The sequence below is a fragment of the Parasteatoda tepidariorum genome, chromosome 11 (genome assembly GCF_982258835.1).
Source record: "Parasteatoda tepidariorum strain Cologne lab strain chromosome 11, Ptep-v5.0, whole genome shotgun sequence".
Taxonomy (NCBI): Eukaryota; Metazoa; Arthropoda; class Arachnida; order Araneae; family Theridiidae; genus Parasteatoda; species Parasteatoda tepidariorum.
In genome coordinates, this window is record NC_141765.1 from 54829109 (window position 1) to 54843500 (window position 14392).

The 14392-nt window shown below is 27.6% G+C and overlaps 1 protein-coding gene across 1 annotated transcript in view; it reads left to right on the forward strand.

Moving 5' to 3' along the window:
- The window catches only part of LOC139426973 (uncharacterized), a 241413-nt gene that overhangs the window by 218328 nt on the left and 8693 nt on the right, over window positions 1-14392 (forward strand). The window contains exon 16 of the mRNA XM_087154818.1: window positions 12241-12333. Coding sequence (XP_087010944.1) covers window positions 12241-12333 — 93 coding nt within the window. The remainder of the gene's footprint in view (window positions 1-12240; window positions 12334-14392) is intronic.

Consider the following 14392-nt stretch of genomic DNA (forward strand, 5'->3'; position numbering starts at 1 on the left):
GTTCGCCAGAAATTTCGATTAATGTTCTTATATAGCGAAGGAAACAATCAAACAAAACACCTTTACCGGTATTCAAAATAATCAACTTTTGCTACAATACACATTTGCCATCAATGGAACAACTGCGAAAAAATCTGCAAAGTATCACTGTTGTCATATGTTATTGGAACAATGTCGAAAAACATCGTCTTTTCCATCTCTAAAGTGTTTAAACCACTCAAAACAAGTTTTTTTTCCGCACACTATTTCCACACAGTGCATTTTCGCTACATTTTTATCATTGTTCTGCTTAATTTGAAACATAAGTTGATATTCACGCATAGCTCCATTTCACAGTGACACGTGTATTCCGACACGGCCTGAGACTATACGTGGTTTTTTATTAATTTATGACGCAGCAAAGTTAACTGATAACCGACCTCATAGCCAAAACGTATTTTCCTCAATTTCTTTTAACATAAAAAAAGCAAATTTTAACGTCTGTGTAAGGGAGTTGTATTCCTCACAGAGGAACAAGCAGAACTTAGTACGTAACAGAACAGGGAAGCAAGATTACGAAACAATCAGCGCGCTTCAATAAGATACCTCCCTACGGAGAGTGAATTGTTACTTTTCTTTCGCAGGTTTAGAAAATAGGGTGGGGAATATGTGACGGCATTTTTCCTGAATGAGGATAGAATTTATTTTCGATTTCAGAATTCGAAAATAAAATATTACATTTCTGATAACAATGCATTCCGATGCTCTCCGCATTAATTTTTATTTTGCATTAATACATTCATTCATTTTTCTTCAATAATTAGAACATTCTTTTTTTTTAATTAATTAATTAATTTTTTTAACAGGTGACGGCTGCGCATCTCATCTAATTTGTATTAAAAAAATTTTAATAACCCTTTCATTAAAAAAAATATTTAAAAAAAAAATTTAAAAAATTTTAAAAAACATTAGTGTAAGAAATACCGGAAGTGTATATACTGGTTCATTGCACTTTACCTTATATATCAATGTAGGGATACCATGCAATGGCCATTTAAAAAAATCAGCATAAGGAAAGCCGGACAAGTATATTCCAGGCGATGGCACTTTACCTTAAAAAAAGCCTCATTTATGGGAATACGAAGCATTTTCTAGCTTTCTAATAACTAAGCTTGTATAAGAAAGGCAGCAATCCACTTTACATTACTAGGACTAACACTACATGCTTTTTGTTTTATAATCTTGTGACCGGAAATCTACTCCGGAGAGTTGCTTTTGTACTTTGTTATTTACACCCATGGAAGTATAAACAATAACCTTATTTCTACATCTATGTTTACGCCGAGGATATTGACAATTGCCTCAATATTCGTAGTCAGAGAAAAGGCTCAACGGTTTATTCCTGGCGGCGAAGATTGAGGCAAATGTTGACATTGAAAACGAAACAGTTAAGAATCTTCTCTCATAGCACATTATCCTTAGTTGTAGTGAGCAATTCGTTTTACAATCAAGGTTTTCTCACGATGTATCGTGGTTCGTTTTACTGTCGTATCGCGTGAGTGCAACTTCCTATTCAACTTCCTATTCAATAATTTATTTGCCGCTCACTTTAATTCTTCCCCGAAGTTTTAAAAAGTACTTTATACTAAGATGTGCTAAACAAATTACTCATTCATTAATTTTTTACAAGGAAAACATGAAAATAAAATACATTTTTTACTATCAAACTATGGTAAAATTAAATTTAGAATTTTATTTCCATTTAATTAAAATTAGAAACAGATTCTTTAAGTTTATTTTAAATACGTTAAGTAGGAAAAATTATTACCGGAGTCATTTTTTGAGAATAAAATAGCAGATTTAGAGAATTTTATTTCCTTTAGGATTCAGTACGTAGAAAATCACATTCCAGATGGCAGGATAAATCACTTTTCCTCGTATTATTGCAACGGAACAAAAGGAAGAAAACTTATCATGAAGTTACCAACTTCCAAAATAGCCAGTGTATTGAGTTTCTATATTTTAGTTTCGTTGTCAGCGGCGCAATGAAGCTATGGGTTATTAGGTTATTGGCGACGTCATAACATTTATTGTAATAAAAAATGACATTTGTACTCTTAATTACAATCGCAGATAACTATAAAAACAAGTATGCAGTCTCTTTTCTTCAAATTTATACCTTTATGAAGAAAAAAAATCAAAATATCTTTTTAAAAAAAAGTTTTAAATTTGCTATTCAAAAAATTTATTTTCTCAAAGTACATTGTTTTAGAGAAATATGAGAATTATTCTAGTATATATATATATATATATATATACATCCTTGGTAACTAACAAATCAATGCACAGCATAACAAATCTCTTCATCAATGCAGTAAGAACGGCACTTTAAATTCCTGTAGTTACACTTAATTTGCGCTTTTGTTTTCATATTTTGTAATGTGGCAATCTTGTTGCGAAAATATTTTTAAATCATTCTTGAAAAATTTTCCGTTCATGTAAGTACATCCGATTTCGCTACACGCTTTGGAGATTTTGTTTTATACTGTTTTTTCTTTTTATTTTATTTTATTTTCTGTTTTTACGTGTTATTTTTACTTATTGTGTTCTATTTTATTTGCTGTAATTTTTGCAAAAAAAATTTTTGAGTGCTCCTCACACTATTGTATTAATATATTTTGCTTTGGCTATATTGATACAATGTCAGAAAGCACTCTTTTTTGCGGATATAATCGTGTGGGATGATGAAAAGATTATACCTTTTATTTTTCGGTTTTTTTTAAAAATATCATCCTTTTTTCTTTCTTTTTTTTTAGTCAGTTGTTTGTTATTTTTTTTCATTATTATTCCCCCCCCTTTTTTTTCATGTGTCTAAAATTTTCCTTTGTTTTATCTTCATTTTGAGCTTATATATATATATATATTCCCCAATGCCCACCTGAGTTAACATCCGACAGTTCAGGCATTTACAGGGCGATTTTGTAGTGAGCCTAAAAAAATTTAAGAAAATTAATGTCAAAACATAAATAAAGTGTAACGTTTGCCATGTATTGAGCGTTATTCCTTGTTAGCTATATTAGTGCAAAATATTGCCGTTGTTGTTGTTTTTCCTGTTTTTTGTATAGCATTATAGCATGCTTGCGGAGTCATCCGAATTCATTTGTTGTTTGTTTAAGTGAAATTTAAGTTAAAAGAACGCTTTATATTGTAATCACTACAGGCATAGTAATATTGGATGACGAGATTTTTCAAGTTTAGGTGTAAAATTCAATCGAAAGTGATAATGCGTGTAAAAATAATTTCAAGAACATTCTTTAAATATTTAACATACAAAAAAAGGCAACATAATTTCCAATTTATTTCGTTAGTTACAATTACTGTATTGAAAAACTTTTTATTTCCTTTAAATCATAATTATCAACACAGCCATTACAGTTTCAAAGTAGTGCTGCTATGTTCATAATTTTAAATTAATATTGATATAAATTAAACGAGTGAAATTTCAGTTTTTAAAAATAAGATTGAAAGTTTTCGTAATATGTGTGTTTTCCAGAGAAAACTTGATAAAAGAAAGCTTACCAAAAGAGTTTCTCTACAGCATGTTGCTATTTGATATTTAATGCTTGTTTATTTAAGCACTTTTAAAGCATTGTTTTACGACAAGTTTAAAGGAACCAACATATTGTAAAGGTCTTCTGATATCCACGTTTGTTTCTTCCGGGTTGTTAAATTAATTAGTAATTAAACTCATGTTTGCAGCCTAAGGTAAGCTACGTTGTAACCAACTATCTACTAATGTGTTGTATCAGGTACTGGGACAAAGAAATGCACTATATAAATATCATTAAATAAATTATTTTATTCAGTTTTTTAAAATATAGCAGTATTCTTTCACCAAAAAATAAACTTATTTTGATTTTATATCAAATTCTTAGTGTTAAATAGACTTTTAATAAGTCTGAACAATATTTTCAATCGTAAAAATTAATTTATGTTCGTAACTTATGTCGAATTATACCCCATACAAACACAGCACAAGTTATGTGACAAAGATAGATAATATAAAAAATGATTATTTTTTGTAACAACACTCACTTTTGTTGGTTTTTGTCCTGTAAACACAATTAAAAATTACGTATTTGAAAGTTATTTCTAACATTGCAAATACGTTTCATTTAGTTCCCAGGCAGAAGATTGTGCTGATATCTATTTAATAGACAAAATACTAAATTATGATACAGACAATACCAAACAAATATGTATAACTGATCACGATTAAATTTTGCTCAAAACTTAATTCAGCTCCCTAATGTGCACTCTAATTCAGTTATTAAATGCATAATTTGCTCCATCACCATGATTCAAACAATGGTCTTCCTTTTAAAACATATGAAGAACATTTGGCACTGAGTGGAATAGTGCAACATCATGATGAGATTTTTTCATAACAAGAGCATCTTGTTCAATGCAAGGTGGTGGCCTGTCAAACATTTTCATGATTTTTTTAAAAAATCAATCAATTTATATTTGAAATTAGTCTTCTTGAATTATATCATTTTGAAAAAAACGCAGTTAACTATCTAGAATAATAACTAATATAAATTCATTTCTCTAAAACGTCATGCAGACTGTTTAACATTTCAAATTTTGAAAAAAGAATGTGTTGCCATTTTTAAAAAGAACTATCAAAAAATCTAAATCAAATTATAAATTCTTGAGTGGTTGATAATTTGTATTAAAATAATAAACTGCAAATGCTGTATATTTATAGTTTCTTGGAAATTAAGGTCGGTCATTAATTGTCTTAAGAACTAAATAAGATAATAGTAATAAGATATAGTGACTTGTCAATGTAATCAATGTAAAGTTTAAATTTCATTTTAACTGGTTTGCCAAAGTGTAATCAATTTAACGATTAAACTTTTTGAAAAAATGGTTGATTAAATTTTCTGAAATGAATGTTGTTGTTATACAATGTTTATCCTGTAATAATAGAATAATGATGCCTGCAGTGAAAGAATAGAAATGATAAATGTAGCAACACATCGGACACAATATAAAAGTGTTTTATAATACTTTATCATATTGTCCGATCAATATAAACCTTACTCGCCACATCGATTCTGAAAGCTTCTGTTTCGAGTACTAAATAAATATAACTGACTATTAGCAAGTAGCCAATTTTGTCTCAATTTCCACTTTATAAGTTACGGCGCACTTAAAACCAATCAATACCTTTTATATCGTACAAAACAGAGATATTAAGTGACAAATACACACTTATGCATTATTTAGATAGATTTAGCATGTTTATATTATTATAATTCATGCTTTTTATATTTATACATTTTGTTTTCATTGCCAAATTAGTACAAACACTTTTAAGAGGTATATATATATATATATATATATATATATATATATATATATATCTTATTTAGTGATCCATAATCACCACCCTTAACATTTACTTTTTTAAAAAAAAATTTCAAAAAATCAAAATCATACAAAATCTACTTATTAATAGTGGAGAATTAACATTTAAGTGCAAAAGAAATTAAGTGTGAAACAAGAGATTTGGTGAAATACTATTGAGATCAATGAATGCAAAGTTCGATTAAAATTCTCGAAAGCCCGTTTGTTGTAGGATGAAACAAGGCGATATCAAACAAAATGCAAAATACACCGTATTATTTTTGCTCTGATTGACCCCGGTAATTATTCTTTGGATTGTGAGAATATTTTTCTGGTCTTTTTCACGCAATAACTTTTTAGGATTCAGAATGTGTACATTTTTATGACTTAATTTTTGATGCTTTTGTTTCGTCGTTAGCATCATTATTTTTAATTACGTATTTCACTAGAATACCTTATAACTTAGCAAGTTCAAAATTTAAACACAAATTCTGACAGCAATATTTTCATACACAAAATATTCATTTATACAAACCAGCAAATGTTTTCAGGATATAAAAATAATAAAACAAAGCAGTAAATATTTATATTCATACTCTGCCCAGCAAGATATTTTCTAAATCATTATACAATTAGATTTAACGAACTAAATAAATGTTCTATTTATTTTGAAATGCTTAAAAGTGATGGAAAATAAAGTAAATAAAATATTCGCATCAGAAATCACAAATTTAAACATAATTTTACAGTTTCTACATAAGTAATAAAGCCGACCGGCCTGTGTAGGGGCTAGAGAACTGCCCTTGCATCAGAAAGGTTCTGGGTTCGAATCCTGGGCAAGGCATGGATGTTCCTTCCTCCTCTGTACTATCTGTCCTTACAGTGGGAGCAACGTTGACCCACCTAATATGGTGCCCCTGAAAGAGAGGCCAACAAATCTGCCCTTAGATGCCTGTATGACCCAGGTCATTCTTCAGGTGGGCATTGGAGAAGAAGAAAAAAACATAAGTAATAAATATTTAGTTTCCTAAATCTAGATAAACTAATCAATAATTGACATAAACAAAATAATTTACAAGTTATGAATACCCAAATCTACATTCTAAAAGCAAACTTTCTGATAATTCTAGAACTTATTTATATAATTATCTAATATCACAATAACCTTAGCATTGAATGTCCGTGGAGAAGGAATCGTGCTCTAAATAATGCACGCTTCTTGTGTTTATCTTACTTATAAAACTAAATAGATTAATCAAAAAATGAACTATTTTGAAATAGTAGGGGAGAGTGGGGTCAATTGTAACATTTTTTACTTAACTATTTTTAACTTACAAAAATCCAAAATACTTACAAATATTATATTATTAGTAATAATTGACAGACGAGTAAAGTAGACTATCCTCTACTAGAGAAAAAAAATAAATGCCTTATTTTAAATGTTATTTTATTAGTTATTAACAATTTTTGACAGTCGTGCACTTGTTACAATTGTCCCCACTTACGGGGTCAATTGTAACAGTTCATAAATTTAAGTAAAACATAGTTAATTATACATATTATCATAGTGGTGGTATATTTTTTTATTGATCAAAATAGTAGTGATATTTTAGGAGTAAAAATAATAATGAGCAGAGACCTAAAGGGTTAAACTTTTAACTTTAAGGGGTTAAAAATTTTAATTTATGCAGTGAAAGGTGACAAATAAAATAATGTACATGCAACATAATATAAATGATATATGAAACTATTGGTGGTTCTTAAAGAATTAAGTAATGGTTTGTAAACTCAAGATTATTTATTTTCAGCTGTTACAATCGTCCCCAAGACGCCATTTCAGCTTCATTTGTTAAAAACAATGCTAGTTAATTGACAAAACTAATCATTTTTTTTAAATGTTAATTAAGGTGTCCACTTACATATTCGGTTAATAATTTTTATTTGTTTAAACAAAATTAATTTGTTACAATATAATATTCTAATACCAAAAAAAGTACTTACGTAGCATGAAAATATCTTTTGTGATATAACTCTTTCAAAAGTACATAAAAATGGTTGCCAGCAGAGGTGTACATGTAGATTTATTAAATACACCTTGTGCGCCACCTAGGAACCAAATCTAGAACTCGGCACTCGAAATTTTTGCTCTGTTACAATCGTACCCTGTTACAATTGACCGCACTCTCCCCTATACTTGTAAAAGGTTTTCCAATATTGTGGTAAATTAGTATTATGGTAAACTAAAAATAATTAATACAAAAAAAAAATTTAAATTGCAAAATTGAATTTTTTTACTACTTAATTACTTTAAATTCTCTAAGAAAAGTAGATTGGTGTAAGAATTCAAAAAAAAATTTTTAAATTCTTCATATTGTATTTTATTTTAACAAAATAGAAAAGGGGAAAATATTATTTCAAAATCTGAAGAGTCGGAATCCTGATCTTGCCACTAAAGAGTAGAATTTATGCTCTTCAAACTGTCATTAAGATTAAGTACCGATTTGATTAAGTACCTTACATTCATTCATATGAATTATCGCTCTACGTTTTGATATACGTATGTAGTGTTAATCGATAAAAAAAATAAAAATACGAATGACCGAATGTTACGAAATACCAATGTCTGTGATTTCGTCAAAACTCACTATCAGCTGAATTATTTCAAAACAAATAATATACAAAAAATTATTAGTTACTTTTAAGTTTTATTACCATAATTTTTCTCTTTTAATGCATATGATAATTTTTCGCTTTAATTGCTTATGATAATTTTTCGCATTGAAATATTAAGTTTTAATGAGTGATTTAAAATTTAAATATCTAGTGGAGAACTTGTAGAAAATTTACAAATATTAAAAAATAAATAAACTAATCCATGGTAGAGTCAGTTTTGTAATTGATATTCACATTTTCTGACATCTCAGTGGTGAGTTACTGATTTTCGAACTATGTTCATTAAACACTGGTGCTACTTATCAAAAACTAAAAAATATGTTATATTTCAGCTTTCAGGAGCAGAAGTGTAAAATTTTAAGCAATTAAAAATTATAATTTTTATATATTTTAGAATGAAAAAAGCAATCATAATTATTGTAAATTTCTCTGCTATTTATCTGTTGTTAATTATTGTAAATTTTTCTTTCAGAAAAATACATAAGTCAGTAACCAAACATTTAATTAGATTTAAACTCACTTAAATAATCAGCTTTAACTAATACCAAAGAAAACATTCTACGTTAATTAAATAAATACAAATTTAACAAATGTTAAATCTTAAATTTATATCTTCAAAGCCTGTTATTCAAAATTCTGTGAATTTAAAATCAATAAGTTTTAATTATTTAAAGTATTTTTTTAATTCATACATAGGAAATTTTATATTCCTATGTATATATATATAAATATTTTCTAGAAATAATTCATTTGTATAGCTTTAATCAAAAGTTTACGGTTACTTTCGTAACAAATATTACAGTAAAAACAATAACGATTATTTATTAAAAGTTTCTGCTTGAAACTAGTGAATTGTTGAAACAGTTTATAAATTCGACAACTTTGTGAGTTAAATCTTCGATAAAATATTCAGAACGCATATTGGAAAACATATTTCACGAATTATAACTTTGACAGAACTGTTGAATTGCTAAAATTAGATTTCAAGAAAATTAGAGAATAACGGTGCTGTTATTCCCTAGGATACTAAAAAAATATTCGTATTATTTTCATTCAAAATATTAAAGTATGATTCAAATATTTGAAAACAAATAGTTTTAAGAAAACTAAATCTTAAACTGCATTATTAACTACCACCGAAATGTGAACAAAACTATTCTTTAAGTTCAAACATTTTAACCAAATTTTTCTTAGTTAAAATTATGTACCATTTTAAAATAAATAGTTGCAACACTTTTCAAAAATTTATAATAAAAAAAATAATAAAAAGAAAGTTAACCTAAGTCTTAACATAATGAGCGTGATATTTTCTTAATTATTTTTCTAGAAAGTTTCTGTATAAATAGAACAAACTTTTTTTAGATTTATTTTATTCATTTCAGACGTCTAGAATATTTTTTCTTTTTAATGGTTAAGCTTGGCGAAATTTGTTCTCCTATTTTTGTTTTTATATGGCAAACATACTTATTCTTTTGACGCGATTTGATCTCACGTTCTTCTAACAATGTCGCGTTTCTTTGATCACAATAATCTAATAAAAGTATTCTTTTCAAATTTTTTTTCATTTTCATTCTTTACTGTCTTATCATGTTTTGAAAGGATTTTATGAGGAGTTGTATTATCTTTTCCTTTCTTGTCTACAATTTAAATGAAGTAACAAAGAATATTGTAGAATAGACGAGATAATAAACTTACAAAGATAATTAACATTTGTTTTTTTATTTATAATCACCATCATGTAAAGAAATATTCATGAAAGGTTACTACAATTTTAATACATTAAAATAATGGTAGTAAATATCAGAATTATTTTATTTCCATTTTTTTATCAAAATATTTTAACTCACTAATTTCGTAAAAGTATAAATTATTATAAACTCTTAACTTTCTCAAGTAATTACTGATAGAAAGTGGTTTAAAAGCACAACAAAAAGATCATATGAATTGCAATTACAGGAATTACATAGGGTGTCCACTAAACTGCATATCCATCCGTGTGCCTGCTACTATAGTTAGAAAATTAATGTCAAGGTATAGTAAACTGATTATGAACTAGAAAATGAAACCAATTATAGCAGTATCGTTATAACCAAATTAACGATTTGATCTCCATTCTTCTAATAATATCGGGTTTCATTCATTACAATAATCTAATTAAAGTATTTCCTTCTAATTTTTTTTTAATTTTTTTCTTTAATGTTTTATCATATTTTGAAAGAATTTTATGAGGAGTTGTATTACTTTTCCTTTTTTGTCATTAATTCAAATGAAGTGATAGGGAATATTGTTGATTAAGAGATATAATAAACTTATAAGACATTTAACATTTATCTTTTTATTTAGAAATTTTTAACATTTATCTTTTTATTTAGAATAACTGTTATGTAAAGAAATTGTTATAAAAGGTTACCACAATTTAATACATTAGGATAACAGTAGTCAGTATCAGAATTATTTTGGTTTTATTTTTCTCCCTTTTTTTCATCAAAGTATTTCACTAATTTCGTAAAAGTATGAATTATTAAAAACTCTACATTTTCTCTAGTAATTACTGATATAAAGTGTTTTAGTTGGAATTTTAAATTCCAATAAAAAAATAAGAGGAAGATAAGTAGTTCGATTCAAGTAGCTATTTGACTAGATTTTAGCATTAATCATATTAATTAATGCTATAAATCCAGTCAAATTATTATACAAATCTAGTAAAATTATTAGGCTATTAAAATATTCTATAACATGCAATAACTGCTAGAAAGTAAAATAATTATTATATTTTTATGTAATAATTACAAATTGATTAAAGTAAAAGCAAATTTAATTTAATAATTTTAATTTTTAAAAAATATTTTATCGCATTTATGAGTTAACTTTCTTCTGAGCTACATATTTCTACACATACATTTATAAAGGCAAAGAAATTCGATATTATGTCGCTTTTCTAAATCTTTATCTCCAGTAGAATATTCAAATTTCTCTTAAACTTTATACATTGAAATAAAAATTACTTTTGATAACTAATTTTAAAAAATCATTTCGTCGTATTTATGTCAGAAAAGTACAATTCTGCAAAAACGTAAAAAACAAATATTCTTTTCAAGCGTTATTTTCTTAACAATAATGTTCACAAGATACCTTTATGCATTTAATGAATGATGTTTTACAACTTGGTGCTTCATTTTTCTTATATCCATACGCCTTTTTGATATAGAAACTCAGTTTAATACGGACTTGAATAGGCACTCTGTATGGAGCTGTTCATATTTCACGTCAGCAATTAAACGGGGAGGGGTTTGTGATTTATTTATTTTTGCTGACAAGGAGGGTGTATGAACAATACTTGCTTGAAACACTAAAATCCCGTACAAAAATTAAAACTTATACGTCACTCATTTTCGATTTTTTTTAATGGAAAAAAGAAAAAATTATGTAACAATAAATTTGAAAAAAAAATTGAAAGAAAAAGTTGAAGGAAATGTTTCCCCAAGAAATTGGAAATTTTAAAATAAATTTCTTTAGCACAAAGTTACACATTTGGATAGCGTACAGTACAGGATAGTGTACAGTCGAAATAAGTCTATTTTTATTAATGTTTTAATAAAAATTTAGATTTCAAATTTCAACTCTGCGCAGTTGGCTATCGATATCATATCCCATACTTCTTGCTCTTGTCTGGTTTTACCTACTCAATCAATTTTAATATATTTTATTTTTCCTACTCAAATTCAATTTGTTTTATTTAGTGTAATCAAAATAAATCAAATTTTACTTGTGTACAGGATAATGTACAGTTGACATGAGCCTATTTTTAGGTTGTTTTAATAAAATTTGGATTTCAAATTCCGCGTTTGCACGGTAGGCTATTGATATCATCTCTAATCTTTCTTATTTTAGTCTGGTTTTGTCTACTCAATTAATTTTAATCTATTTTATTTTGCCTACTCAAAATAAATCAAATTCCACCTGTGTACAGGATAGTGTACAGTCAACATGAGGCTATTTTGAGGTTGTTTTGATAAAAATTTAAGTTTCAAATTTCGCGTCTGATCGGTTGGCTATTGATATATCATCTTCAATATTTCTTGTTTTCGTCTGGTTTTGCCAACTCAATCATTTTTATTTTGCCCACTCCAAATCAATAAATTGTATTTATTCTGATATATTTTTATATTTCAGCTAGACGAAGAATATAATAGACTGGCGGCTAAATTAGGTATTACACCATGCGTAGTTCGAAGACCAACGAAAGAGGCAGAAGAAGAACATCAAGTATGAATTTTTACCTTTAAAATTTGTAGAAAAAGCTTTATTAGTGGAAAAGGAACAATTAAAACTTTATTGTTAAATATAACTGTTTTTAAAACTGTAATGTTTTATGATAACAATACAAGGCAATAAAATCATTATAATAATAATTGAAATTGAAAAAAGAAATTTAATTTCAATTCAAAGCATAAAAAATATAAATCAGGATTTAACACAATAGTAGAACGGTAGAATGTCACTTCTATTCGAAAAATATTAAAGAATATATGTTTATATACAGAGTGTTGATGAATTTGACAGAAAAGTTTTGCGAGCTGATGCATTAAGAGAAGAAAATTTTTTATAGGATTTGTGATTGCTAACTATGTTAAAAGAGAGAAAATCAAAAAAATAGCTAAGTATTTGTTAAATAACAGTGAAGTATTAACAATAAGGCGGCGATTGGAATCATAAATATAAGGGGGATATATTAAGTCCTGATTGAAACAAAAGAAGTGTCTTCCCTCGCCATTTAGGATTTTAGATCATATTTCTGATTTTTGATTCCTGTTCGAAAGCACTATATCTTTCAAAAAACGACAGAAATTATTACTTTTGATAATTTACATTATTAGATATTTTTAGAAATAACGCTTGATAACTTTTAGAACTACTGATTTTTCCCAAAAGTGTAAAGCAATAAAATTATGCGGTTAGTAATTTTAGGTAGGTAATTTAATACTATACATTTGACAGATTTTAGATATTCTTTAAAAAAAAAGTTTCTTTTAGTATTGCTTAACTAATTTGCGAGCTGATGCATTAAGAGAAGAAAATTTTTTATAGGATTTGTGATTGCTAACTATGTTAAAAGAGAGAAAATCAAAAAAATAGCTAAGTATTTGTTAAGTAACAGTGAAGTATTAACAATAAGGCGGCGATTGGAATCATAAATATAAGGGGGATATATTAAGTCCTGATTGAAACAAAAGAAGTGTCTTCCCTCGCCATTTAGGATTTTAGATCATATTTCTGATTTTTGATTCCTGTTCGAAAGCACTATATCTTTCAAGAAACGACAGAAATTATTACTTTTGATAATTTACATTATTAGATATTTTTAGAAATAACGCTTGATAACTTTTAGAACTTCTATGGATTTTTCTCAAAAGTGTAAAGCAATAAAATTATACGGTTAGTAATTTTAGGTAGGTAATTTAATACTATACATTTGACAGATTTTAGATATTCTTTAAAAAAAAAGTTTCTTTTAGTATTGCTTAACTAATTTGGGTGATACTGAAAAATTGTCTTATAAATTACATTAATATTTATTAAACATCTAAATGCAGACAAATGGCTTTCAACAACTGCTGACAACTGCTTTAAAAAATTGCTGATTGCTGAGTTATATTTATTGAAAAAAATCAATGAAGAATCTAAAATACCACGAGTTTCGCATCTCAAATTCTGATTGGAGAACGACTTTGTATTTTACATGTATAAAAGAATATCGCAGAGCAGAAAAATATCCAACATCAGCTTATTTCTGAAAAGTAAATTAAGATTATTAAAAAAATTATTATGAATTTTCTCCCTTTGTTTCCACCCCACTGACAGTTGAGTTCAGTCGGGAACAAAGAGGTCTCTTAATATATTCACTTGATATAAAGCGGGACAACAAAACAGACCGTGCAATCACAGTTAAATGTCTGTAAGCAAACTAAATTTTTACAGTCAGGGTTTAAAGTTGCGGCCATACGTTAAACACTGATGAGCAAAGATTGTCGAACACGTTCAAACAAACCCAGTAAGCTAACGATGTCAACTTTTTCTATTTTCACCGAATAAACAAGGTTTACGACCTTATTTTTTGTGATAATTTTTCATTCTCCTGATGCCTATCACCCTAATAAGAGCCGCTGTGGCTCAGGGGCCCAAACTTTCAACGGAGTGACCGTGTGGCCCAGGTTCGAATCCAAGCGGTAGCTAGGCTCGAATCAAATGCTGCTTCCAGCTAGCAGCTACCGCAGGGCTAGATTGATCATGGGCATGAATCCCTTTGGAGACGTGAGGGTTAGTT